General features: G+C 37.8%; 1 protein-coding gene and 1 long non-coding RNA gene across 3 annotated transcripts; one reads left to right on the top strand and one right to left on the bottom strand.

Moving 5' to 3' along the window:
- Window positions 1-6,229: 6,229 nt before the first annotated feature.
- On the bottom strand, window positions 6,230-8,706 carry LOC145096944 (uncharacterized). Of its 2 annotated transcripts, XR_013704178.1 has the most exons (7): window positions 8,342-8,706; window positions 7,960-7,988; window positions 7,780-7,871; window positions 7,407-7,517; window positions 6,945-7,371; window positions 6,677-6,787; window positions 6,230-6,434 (listed from the first exon to the last, which is right to left on the bottom strand). It is a non-coding gene; the product is annotated as an uncharacterized LOC145096944 (long non-coding RNA). The 2 variants fall into 2 exon arrangements; XR_013704177.1 differs by lacking the exon at window positions 6,945-7,371 and having other exon boundaries at window positions 8,342-8,691.
- Window positions 8,707-9,456: 750 nt separating this feature from the next.
- LOC145096943 (uncharacterized) lies at window positions 9,457-12,726 on the top strand. The gene is made up of 2 exons (XM_079034334.1): window positions 9,457-12,082; window positions 12,177-12,726. The coding sequence occupies exons 1-2, from the start codon at window positions 9,463-9,465 to the stop codon at window positions 12,596-12,598; spliced, it is 3,042 nt and encodes a 1,013-aa protein (XP_078890460.1). The 5' UTR covers window positions 9,457-9,462; the 3' UTR covers window positions 12,599-12,726.
- Window positions 12,727-12,992: the final 266 nt, after the last annotated feature.

Here is a 12,992-nt window from a genome sequence, read left to right as displayed (position 1 = left end):
GGTGAAATGCAAGTGCAAATCTGTGGATCTCGGGTTATGAGTTGAGTATCGGGTTGGTTTTTGGGTGAGATCTTGAGTTGGGAATTACAAGTGTTTATGTGTAGGATTTTCTTTTCAGTGTGATAAGAATTGGGGTATCTATATGTCGAGGGCATCAATCGAAGGGTTCAAGGGTAAGGAATGGATTTAGTTTTGATGATAGATCAAGCCCTTGTGATTGGGTATTCGATTGGTTCTATTGTAAAGGGAATCAAGATAAGTCAAGGCGGTATTATTGATTTGGAAATCGTGTGTGGAGTCTCTTTTTATTCGGAGGATATATTATGTCAGTTGTAGTTGGGTTAAATAATATCAGCGTAAAAGATTTAACCCTGTTGTGCAGCTCTCGTCTGAGTCTAACCGTTGCAGGGATGATTCTTCTACTAAAAAGATTATCTGAGGCTTCTGTCAAGTACAAGTTTTCTGCAACAATAATTGGTCTATGATTTTGTTTTCTAGTAGGAACCTCGAGTTATCAGAAGTTGAGTAGTCAGTTGGGAGATAAGTGGAATGGATTTAGCAATGGCTCAGTATGGGCGGCCTGTCAGGGAGTCATACCATCTCAAGACTTCAAATTTCAGGTTGAGTACAGATGGTTATTTCACATGGAATTATATTCAGGTGGAGAAAGGATTCGTTCATCTTCGGGTTAGAGAGCCCTACAAGGGTTGGTTTCGGTTGCCTTGTGAAGGTTGTGTTATGCTCGGGGTTATGGTCGTGTTGCTCAGGTTGTCTGGCGTGCCGAGGATGGTAAGGAATGATTTCAAGGACGAAATCTAATTAATTGTGGGAGAGTTGTAACAACCTATTTCGAATCGTTTCCCATTTTGGGGTGGTGATTAAGGAGTGGGTATTAGCAGATTTAGGACCCTTGAATAATTGAGATTTGGACTCATTTGGAGGTCGATGATGTAATTTGGATGATCTAGGTATCCGATTTGTGTTTTGTAGCCAAAGGGTATTTTGGTAATATGTCAGCTCGGGCTTTTATGGAAATTGGATTTTTGTTCAGGAAATTTTAAGGAAAGTATGAGTAGATTAAAGCATAAAGCTTCTTGTTAGCTTTTAATGGATATAAGGATTGTCGGAATCGGAATTATAACAAAGAAATATGGCCTTCGGAGTGCTTTAGGGTTTAAGGGGAAACCCTAGTACACGAGGCATACCTTGGGAGTATGTGGGGCGTACTAGTGCGAAGAGTAGTACGCGAGGCGTAATCTGGTGTATGCTTAGCGCACTATGAAGGAAGGAACGCGAGTGCGAGGCCTCATACGATGGTCATACGAGGAGTACGCGGGGTGTAGGACGTGTAAATGAAAACCCTAATTTATGATTTTTTTACCCTATACAAACACTTTAAGTCTTTAGTTATGGCCTCTCTACCAGCCACCAAGCCTGCAAAACTCTATAAATCATCCCTTAGCCTCCATGGTGGTGTTTTTTAGTTGAATGTGTGCATCTTGGTGTGTTTTGGTTCATATTCAAGAAAATGGAGTTTGGTACAAGGTTGTGGATCAAAAAAGAGCTTGTGGATCTTGATTCTCTACTTCATTTCAAGCTTGTTTGAGGTAAAAAGCTATGAACTTGTTCATTGATAGCTTAGATCTATTATATATGAGTTTTGGTTCCTTTTGGCCCCAAGAATGGGATCCAGTAGTTTGATACCACTATAGGAGATATGAGTTGCCACTCTGGGTGTTGCTGAGGTTCTAGATTCATAAAGTTGTCTCCTTTAGGGTTTAGAATCCCCCATGCATAAGATTGTGTCCATTTGGTGATAGTATAATGCTATATCTTGAATTTGGGTTCTTTTGGGGCATGCAAAGTCAAGAAGTTAGTGACTTTATGGTTCTAGACACTTATTAGGACTCAAATATTTGGTTTGGACTTACGGACTTAAGCATTAAGAGATTAATGAATAGTTTGGCTTAATGGATGAGTACGTTGGACGTACAAGTCTATATGTGCAGCGTACAAGCCAAATATCATGTACGCTTAGCGTACAACTGAATACGCCTCCACGTACTTAGTCAGGGGGGATTTTGCATATTGGGCTTTATTTTGGGCTTGGGTGTTAGAGTTCTTTGTGGGCCATCTGAGTGTAAGTGTTTTGGACTAGGGAAAACGGTTGGGCTTTAGGGTAAGGCCCATGTAATGGGTTTAGGTCCAATTTGGAAAATTGGGCCATAATTGGGCCTTTGTTGATTATTTGGATTTTGGGCCTTTTAGATTGTGAGTTTGGGCCTTAGTCTTGTTCCAAACTAGGTAATGCGTTAATTGGTCGTTTACCATAGTAATGGTTTGATGGTTTGGATGGGAAGCCAATTATTAATTTAATGTATTTGATATTGATAGTTTGGGGATCTGTCAGCCAACAACCATGGATTTTTTGTGCTATTCGGCAGTGCGAGGTGAGTTTCCTCATTGGGTTTAATGGGTTGAAGGCACCAATGCCGACCCATGGTTTATATGTTAGGATGCTAGATGCCTGCATGACTCTTGCATGTGTTGTGTGACGATATGCTTACCGGGCAAGGCCCTATGTCAGGCGGGGCTGATAAGTACATTGTATGCTAGTCATTAGTATCTCTTTTTATGATTACCGGGCGAGGCCCGATGCCAGGTGGGGCTCGATGACTTTATGGTATGCTATAGTCTTTGTGATTATTGCATGTGCTAGCAAGGTTATATGTTTACATGATTATATGGTTATATGATTATGTGTGTATCGGGCGGGGCCAAATGTCAGGCGGGGCCTAGTGATCGACAAATCTATCATCCGAGCTGGGCTCGATGCCGGGTGGGGCCTGGGGTAGGACGTGGGCCTAGTATGTGTGGTATGTGGTATCTTGGGGAACTTACTAAGCTTTTTATTATGATTTTTAGTTTGTGCTTCAGGTACTTCGATTTTCAAATGAAAGAGATAATTGCAGAGCACACACTACATGTTTCCTGCATTCTGTGATTTATTCTATTTTGTTGATGTTTTGATAAATCTTGATTACCTTGGTTTTATGGAAATGATATGTATTAACGATTTATTAATTTAAAAACGAAAATTTAAGTCTTTATTATTTGGACATCACACCTCCCAAAGCACAGTCTACCTCCTCCCACCAATCTCGGGCTCTGTCCTTCAGGAGACAAGAGGCAAATCTGACCTTCGACCCCTGGGGGTAAAAACTCGACCTAAAAGCATTAGCCATATCCGCTAGACATCTCCTACTATCAATGGGGTCCTTCTTCCCAAAGAACTCGGGAGCTCCACAAGCATGGAACTCACGGAAAGAAAGAGTGCGAACTCCAACAATAGCCAATAGCTCAGTACGAAATGCGCCTAGACGCTCATCTAAAATCTTCAAAATCCCCTCCTTGAACGTACCAAAGATCACAGGAGTCTGCTCCAAAATCATCATAATACAGAAACATGGGTGGATGTGTTGCGATCAAGTCGGGCCATTCCCTTTCGAACCATAAGTACCTGAAACCATAACAATAAAAACCGTAAGCACAAAGCTTAGTGGATTCCCCAAAATACCACATACCATACATAATAATCACATACTGGGACCCAGCCCTTCATCGGGTCTCGCCAGGCATTGGGTCGTACCCGACATCGGGCTCCGCTCGGTATACAGATCTGTCAGTCATCAATCCCCGCCTGGCATCGAATCCCACACACCATAAATATAAACATATAAACGTATAATCAAATGAACACATGCGATAATCACAAAGACAATTGCATACAATAAAGTCATCGAGCCCCGCCCGGCATCGGGCGTTTCCCGATAAGCATACCAACACATAACACATGAAAGAGTCACGTATACATCTAGCATCCTATTATAAAAAACATGGGCCGACATTGGTGCCTTCGACCCGCTAAACACAGTGAGCAAACTCACCTCAAACCACTAATAATCAAATAACTGCTTGGATTGCTGAATCGGATAACCTCGCACCAACTAACAAAAAGAATACAATCTTAATCAATATTAATCCCGATAATCCCAAAATCTGAGTCCCACTCCATAAACCAACTTCCTAAAGGGTAAAATACCATTTTAACCTTTTCTTACTTGTCCCAAACCCAAGGCCCAGCCCAAATGCACAAAAACCCCAAATCCCAAAATGGTAACCCAAAGCCCAGTATGGCCTAACTTTCTAATTGGGCCCAAAAACTATCATGGGACCAATACCAAGAAAGCCCGCAATCTAACCATGGTCTAAAGTCAGAAGTCTAATGGCCCAGCAAGGTCCAAAACCAAAAAGATCCAAAATAACCATTTCGGGAAGTACGTCATGCATACTCAAGATGTACGCCCCACATACTCAGCCATGAAGCACGATGTACAAATGGTTTATGCACAACCACCCATTACGCAAAGCGTACTCCTGTGTACACTCAACGTACTCAACAGAATGCCAAAAGTTTCAAAAAGCTCTTAATGGGTTAAGTGAAGTTGTCCAAAACATTGATTTGATCCCTAGGCAAGGTCTTAAACGATAAAGTTGCCAACATTACTCTCTTACATGCCTTAAAGGAACTCAAAACTTAAAAAAGAGCTTAATAAGTGTCTTAATACTTGCATGAACCAAAATCTTTCATAAAGTTTGCATTTTTTTGAGCAAAGGACCTTATTAGAGCTTAGATCTAGCATCCATTACTTTTGGAGTAGATCAAAAGCTCATCTTTACTTCAAAAGACTAAAAAATGTACATGAAACACCATAAAGTAGATCTAACATAAATAATCATCAAGGTATGAGATTTTTACCTTAAAAAGCTTGCAAATGAGAAGGTAATCCTGGATCTACAAGCTCAAGCCACTCCTCCAAGTGTTCATCTTCTTCTTCTAGATCTTCTTCACCACAAAACACCCACAAATCACTTTTCAACCTCAAAAACCACCAAATGCACTCCGGGTTCGAAACTAGGGTTTAAAAGGGATGGAGGCTGGAGATAATAGGGTTTGGTGATGAGTTAAGGAGCTTAAATAGGATACAATACCCTAAGTTAGGGTTTGCATGAAATTGGAGTATGCCCTACGTACTCTCATTACGCTCAGCGTACTCCCCAAAGGTGTCGCGATCCTTCACCCTAGTACACCCAACGTACTCCCTATGTACACCCCGTGTACTAAGGTTAGCCTTAAACCCGACCATCTTCCAAAGGCCATAACTTCTTCGTTATAAGTTCGTTTCCGACGATCCATATATCCACATAAAGGTAACGAGAAGCTCTACGCTTCTAGCAACTTAAACTTGCCTTCAAACTTCCCGAACTAAAAATCCAATTTCCATAAAAGCCTGAACTTACACTTTACGGTTATACCATTGAGCTCCAAATCACCAACTAAACTCCCAGATCATCTAGATTACACTACCCACACCCAAATGGGTCTATATCCCTCTTTTCCGAAGGCCCTAAGCCTTATGACACCCGATCTTCGGTCACCACCCCGAATTAGGAAACGATTTATAACAGGACATTATATATATATATATATATATATATATATATATATATATATATATATATATATATATATATATATATATATATATATATATATATATATACTAGCTGTTTACCCGCGCAAAGCGGCGGCGGTGGCGAATAGCTTCATTTGACAATTAGTTTCTTTTGGTGTTTATTTCCATTTGGAAACATGATAGACTTCAAGGAACACAAAACACGTCAAATAGTTTCTTTTGACAATTATATTTGTTTCAATGATTAGTGTTTATACGAAAACATAACATCTTCTAAAGAACATTCAATGTATCGAAATTTGATTGTATCCCACAAAAGTTGCATATGTTGTTGGTTATCCCAAATTCCGAGGCCGTTATAAAATTCATAGGGTTTTTAAATGAAAAGAAATAACAAAAAAAAAGGTTAAAATAAAGTGCAATATGCACATATTTCAGGTTTGAGTCTCTTGTCTATAAAAGCCAAAAACTTCGTTTTAATTATTAATACATGAAAGTTTAACATAAAAAAACCTACAAATTTGTGCTAAATGAACCAATTCGTGGTAACGCACTTACACAAATCACAATTATGCATTACATTAAGACTTATCCAAAAAAAAAAAAACAATAAAAATTAGTTAATAGCAAATTTTAATGGCAAGACATAATCTAATACATAATCACGATAGATCAAATACAAAAAACCAAAATTAAAGGTCAAATATGGCATATGCATTAAAAATCGGTATTTTAGAGGCATATGCACGCTATTTTCATCACATAAATTAAAAAATGATATTTCTACATCAGAAATAAAATTAATCAAACATAAAAAGAAAAAAAAAATATGAAAATAACCTTCAATATGAAAATGTTCATCTTCTCAAGTTCCATCTTGTGTTGGTACACACATTTCTGCCAAAAATAATATAATTTGTTTTAATACTATATTTTGGAAACTATAAGAATTTACACCAGCAACACATGCATCTATCTGAATTATGCAAGACCTATCAAATTAATGGTATTCTCCAAGTCACCTTAACTCCCCCCGATGTATTGTATGCATATATTTGAACAATATGCATGAAAAATGCAACACATATGAAAGGGAAAAATAAATATATTTAAACGAAATTATTTAAAGCCGTATATACCTAAAAAGGCATTAAGTCAAGCTGATAAATCCCAAACCTTGGATGGTTTATGAACAATTCTTTCTCGAGTTCCAACCTCCCAAATACGTATTTCACCAACATTTTTTTCAACTGCAAAGATCATATAGCATATTAGGCATATATGGTTAGATATAAGCCTGTAAACAAACTCATTACCACTTTTTCTTAATTTCATAAAAAAGGATATTGAATATTAGATCAAATTAAGAAATTGGTAGCGGTTAAAGCAAGCAAACATGGGATCAACCTAAGAGAATGGTTTGTTGCTAAGGATGGAAATCCATATACATGACATTTGAACCCTGATTAAGCAACCAAACCACATATTTTGGAAGAACACCGGTGAGTATGCACTGGGAGGATAAGTTGAACCAAAAGAGGACACCAATTACATATTTTAAGTAATGTCAACATGAAAGGAACTACACTAATTTTTTTGGTTTTTTCCATTTTTGGTCCCTTTTTAAGGTTTCACATCGGTTTTGACCCCTCTCACTCACAATGAGTTGAAATACCGTTACACCCTTGAAAAATGATCTTTTTCCCTTTACTTTATCTTTTTTACGATTTTGTTGTTATTATTAATATTAATAAAAAAGTTTCTTGGTTATCAAAATACTGAAAATCACAAGGTACGTTATTATTTATGGAAATTAAATTAATAATTTTACTGCCTGCTTAGTCTTTTACTGGAACACTTAGAAGCTACCTGCTTAGTCTTTTACTGGAACACTAAATCTCCTCAAAATAGTTGGCTGCCTTCCAAGTCCACAAATATGCTTGATATACATCACTTGTGGCAGCCTATCAGTGTTCTCGACTGTACATTTTAAACACAAAGATTTAGAAAATATTCGATCTAAATTATAAACTTAAGAGTAGATTATTTATTTACATGTTTGTTTAATGTAGAATCCTAGAGCTGGACATCATAAATGTTTAAGCCCACAAACATGCAGTGTCCATCGGGTGACCAATTGACACTTGTGACAGGTCACAGGTCCAACGAATTGCTACATGTAAACAAACATGCTATAGGAATATAATCAACAAAAGTCATCAAAGAACAGGGAAGCAATTACATTTTCACGAGAATTGTTTCTTTGAATGAATTGCTACTGAAGGGAGCATCGTGATTGTGACTTTGTAGCTAAATTACATACAGATCATGCATCTGTAACAAAGATAGAGAAATCAGAAAATCCTGCAAAAAAGAGGTTAGGTAAAGAAAACAATCAACAGAAATAAGGAAGAAAACTTACTTCTTGATGCTCGATTCCTGCAAAACCACCTGAATAAAACATTAAAACCCCTTAAGTATCTAATTAATTCAAAAAGAAAATGAAATCCAATTTAAAATTTGAGGTTTTAAATTAAAAACGATCAATAAATCAAACCATAATTTGTATCAACTTCCTTCGTCATTTGTATTAACAGAAAAAATAAATCAAACCATAATTTGTATCAATTTTCTTCTTCATAGCAGCCTTGCGATTTCCCAAATTCTTAATCTACTATATATTTTCAGAAGTGTTTCAAAATGAAGAACAATATGTAAAAGCAACATACTTTCACCTGCCTGATGTTATTAGTGAAAAGGCATGAGATCTATGTACATAAGAGACAAGGAAATTGACATAAAACCTTTGATTTCCGACATCGTGGTGTTTGTGTGCAGGTTGTGCGATGGTGGTTGGGATAAAAGGAATCAGAGTAGGGGGAAGACTATTTTCGCCACTAAAACATTCATTGGAGTTCTGACAGTGCCTGATTTATGAGATGGGTTCTAGGCTTTTGATGGTGGCTGATAGCGATGGAACTGGAGAGCATCTGAAGGACGTAGATCTGGCAGATGATGGATGATCATTTAGGTTGCGGATCATAGCTTATCAAGCATGAAAGTGGTTTAGGTTTGTTGTTGGATAAATGCCGAGATTGGGGTATCTTGAATTCAAGTCAAACGTGATAAAGTAAATAAGTGATATATCGGGGATTTAAAGGAGGGCTAGGTCAAAGTGAAATAAGGAAACCTACAGCGTGAATTAAATAAGAAACATATGCATTGAGTGATTGTATTTTCTGTTTAAACATTTATATATATATATATATATATATATATATATATATATATATATATATATATATATATATATATATATATATATATCATTAAATTCAATTATTTTTATTTAAAAAAAAAGACCCAACACATACATCTTGGCTTTTGGTAAGGGAAAGAAAAGTGGAGTAAATGATTGAGACAAAAAGTAAGAGAAATTTCCTGCACGCATTCTCCGGCCTTAGGCAACAAGTAGTGGCTCATTAGGAAGTCTCGCTAGGAGGTCGTTGGTGCGGCTACACACCGCTTCCTAGCTCAAGCTAGGGAGCTCACCGTCTGGTCCTCCTTACACCCACAATGAAAGGAGAGAAGATAGAGAAGGTGGGGTTAAAGTGTGATTCACTTATTCTTTATTCTATTTCTTTTTTATTTTTTTCCAAAAACAATAGCTATTAAAAATATCACACCATATGGATGCTAGAACTGTTTATCTTTTTACAACTTGGATGCTATCATTTTCTCCATCATATTTGGTTTCAAAAAATCATACATTGCTTTGAAAAATCTAAATCACATACGACCGAGTCGAGAAGCCATAAAGAATGGCAAATGAAATGCATAAATACTGATGTGACAGTCAACCACGTTCATAAATACCCTCTAACAACTTCCCCACCAGTAAAATTATTGTCATCTGCAAAATATCATGAGTTTTTTCTCACACCTTTCCATCTTCTTGGTTAGCTGTTCTTTTTGCATACAAAATCAGTTTGCAGTTTCTGCCACTTTAAGTATTGAAACTGATAAACAAGCCTTAATCTCCATCAAATCTCAAACAATCACGCAACCACCAGAAGCTTTAGCTACATGGGATCCAGCAAGCTCATCCCCATGCAATTGGACCCGAGTGTTGTGTGATGATCGTAACCGAAGAGTTGTCGGTCTTGACCTCTCCATGCTTCGGATAACTGGTCCAGTTAGCCCATATATTGGGAATCTATCGTTTCTCAGATCACTTGAACTTCAAAACAACCAATTTAACGGTATTCTTCCTGAAACGATCACTAATCTTTTTAACCTCCAACTCCTCAACGTCAGCTTCAACCGCATCCAAGGCACAATCCCAGCAAACATAAGCCAGTGTATCAACCTCAGGGTTGTCGACTTCATGGGAAACAGACTTTCAGGTTTGATTCCTGAAAGCTTCACTCTCCTCATTAATCTTCGAATTTTGAACTTGGCAAGAAACCAGATTTCAGGCTTTATTCCACCATCTATCGGCAACCTTACTTCATTATCCACTTTGAATTTGGGCACCAATACACTTACAGGCGCGATCCCCAGTGACTTGTCTCGTCTTCTGAACTTAAAGATTCTTGATATCACAATCAATAAGCTCACAGGGACAGTTCCTTCATCCTTCTACAACATGTCTTTGCTGGAAGTTTTTGCTGTAGCTTCTAACGATTTAAGGGGAGAGATACCTTACAATATTGGTGATACACTCCCAAATCTTCTTGATTTCAACTTTTGCATCAATAGATTCACAGGTACTATTCCTGGTTCGCTGCACAACCTCACAAATATAAGAAACATCCGAATGGCACATACCCAAATGCATGGAACAGTGCCACCTGGACTAGGAAATCTTCGTGAGCTAACGTTGTACAATATTGGGCACAATAATATTGTTAGTGAACAAGGTGAGGGTCTTGGTTTCTTGAATTCTTTTGTAAATAGTACAAAGCTTGATTTCCTAGCTATTGATGGAAACCATTTTGATGGTGTTATTCCGGAGTCCATAGGGAATCTTTCCAAAACACTTAGAAATTTGTACATGGGTTCGAACAGGATATCGGGAAGCATCCCCTCCTCAATTGGTCAACTGAAAGGTCTAGCGTTACTAAATTTAAGTTACAACTCCATTTCGAGTAAAATCCCTCCTGAAATAGGCCAGTTGGAAAACCTACAAGAGCTTTTTCTAGCCAAAAATAGATTCACTTCAAATATTCCGAATTCATTGGGTAATCTTGGAAGGTTGACGCATATTGATTTGTCAAGCAATGAATTGGGTGGAAATATACCCACCAGTTTTACAAATTTCAAGAGCCTAATTTCAATGGATCTCTCTATGAATAAGCTGAATGGAAGTATACCCAGAGAAGTTCTAAATCTCCCAAGTTTAAGCATCATCCTCAATCTTTCCAGCAACTCATTGACAGGCTCATTGCCTCCAGAAATTCGTAGCCTGGAAAGAGTGGTGACAGTTGATCTCTCCAACAATAATTTATCGGGCGACATTCCAGAGTCGATCCAGAATTGTAAGAGCTTGGAACAGCTGATCATATCTAAAAATTCGCTCTCAGGAAACATTCCAAATAGTTTGGGGGAATTAAAAGGTTTGGAAACACTCGACCTCTCTTCGAATCAACTCTCCGGTTCAATCCCTCTCGAGCTTCAAAATTTAAACGTCCTAAAACTATTGAACCTTTCTTTTAACAACTTGGAAGGAAAGGTTCCAAGTGATGGGATTTTCTCGAATCTCACAAGAGTTCATCTTGAAGGCAACCCAAAACTATGTTATGATTCCAAATGCACAAGAGATGACACCAACAAAGTAGTTGTCATCTTAGTCGTGGTAATATCTTCAGTAATAGCAATACTTATTATATCAATCGCCTTGTTTTTCTACTTCCGAAAACACAAAGCAATTATGATCATGGAGACACTTGATTCCTTCAAGGGCCAGCATCAAATCGTGACATATGACCAGCTATGCTCTGCAACAGGGAACTTTGATGAGGAAAACCTGATTGGTCGTGGGAGTTTTGGGTCTGTCTACAAAGGGTATCTCCATCTCAAAGGAAGATCCATGGAAATTGCTGTGAAGGTTCTTGACATGGAAACCACTGGTTCATTGACTAGCTTCTTAGCCGAATGTGGTGTTCTTCGGCATCTCAGGCATAGGAATCTTGTGAAACTGATTACTTCCTGTTCCAGTTTGGATCCCAAAAACAAGGAATTTCGTGCTCTGGTGTATGAATACATGAAGAATCGGAGTTTGGAAAGTTGGATCGGGAAAGAAATGGGGTTGCTGGTGAGATTAAATGTGGCAATTGATGTAGCTTGCGGGTTGACCTATCTCCACCATGAATGTGTGGTAGCTCCAGTGGTGCATTGTGATCTAAAGCCAAGTAACATTCTCTTGGATGAAGATTTTACTGCTAAAATCGGGGATTTTGGGCTTGCTAGCATGTTGCTTGAGAAAGATAAACTTGTTAGCTCTAGCCATGTTCTTAAAGGTTCAATGGGTTACATACCTCCAGGTTAATTAGTCTACTAATATTATTATCTATGGTTGTATTCATGAAAGTATATATAATTGTACGTTACATTGACTTGTATATACATCGCATGCAGAATATGGTATGGGAGCAAACCCATCTACTAAAGGAGATGTATACAGTTACGGAATTATGGTTATGGAGATTTTTAGCGGGAAAAGACCAACAGACGAGAGCTTTGTGGGTGGTTTGAGCCTCAAGACATGGGTGCAGTCTGCTTTCCCAGGGAACTTAGATCAAGTGGTGGATCATGACCTGATTCAAGATCCAGAAGAGTTGTATTCAGAAGAGTTGTGCTCAGAAGAGTTATGTCTGGATGCTCGTTCCATGAACCTGAAAATGAAACTTCATTGCCTCTCAACTGTCATGGGGGTTGCGCTTTCTTGTGCTAACGATACCCCTGAAGGACGAATCACCATTATTGAGGCTTTGCGCAAACTCAAGAGTGTTCAAGATATGTTTCGTAACTCATCTCCATCAATGAATGGCAGGTATTGATAAATCAGAATGATTTGATGCAAGATGCTATATTTCTAGGTTGTATGTTTGTCAATGAAAGGGAAGTACTAATAAATCAGGATGATTGGATCCATTCGTATATATATAAGAAAATAAAAGATATGAAATTTTGGGATTTTCGGCAAAAAGGGTTGCCAAGATTAATTGACTAGGGGCTTTTTAGGTATGTTGAACAAAAACATGAAATTTAGAGGGCATGCCTCATTACTTATTCGATTTAATTAAAACAAAAGGACATGCCTTATTAGTATATTACCTTTATAACAGCTAACAAATTCTAATTTACCCATTAATTTTTCTTTTAATAAACTTTTTCAAATCTTATTGAAGTGCATTGCTACAAAATGCATGTAGTGGTAATTATAGATCACAT

Source organism: Lactuca serriola, chromosome 4 (assembly GCF_051521515.1).
Source record: "Lactuca serriola cultivar US96UC23 chromosome 4, Lser_US96UC23_V15, whole genome shotgun sequence".
NCBI classification, from domain to species: domain Eukaryota; kingdom Viridiplantae; phylum Streptophyta; class Magnoliopsida; order Asterales; family Asteraceae; genus Lactuca; species Lactuca serriola.
Note: the sequence above shows the minus strand (reverse complement) of the source record. Positions and strands in the feature narration are given on the sequence as shown.

Excerpts from the sequence above, each read along its gene's own strand:
- LOC145096943 (XM_079034334.1), top strand. The coding sequence starts at position 9,463 with ATGAGTTTTTTCTCACACCTTTCCATCTTCTTGGTTAGCTGTTCTTTT. Across the intron at positions 12,083-12,176 it reads AATGGGTTACATACCTCCAG|AATATGGTATGGGAGCAAAC; the intron begins GTTAATTAGTCT and ends CATCGCATGCAG.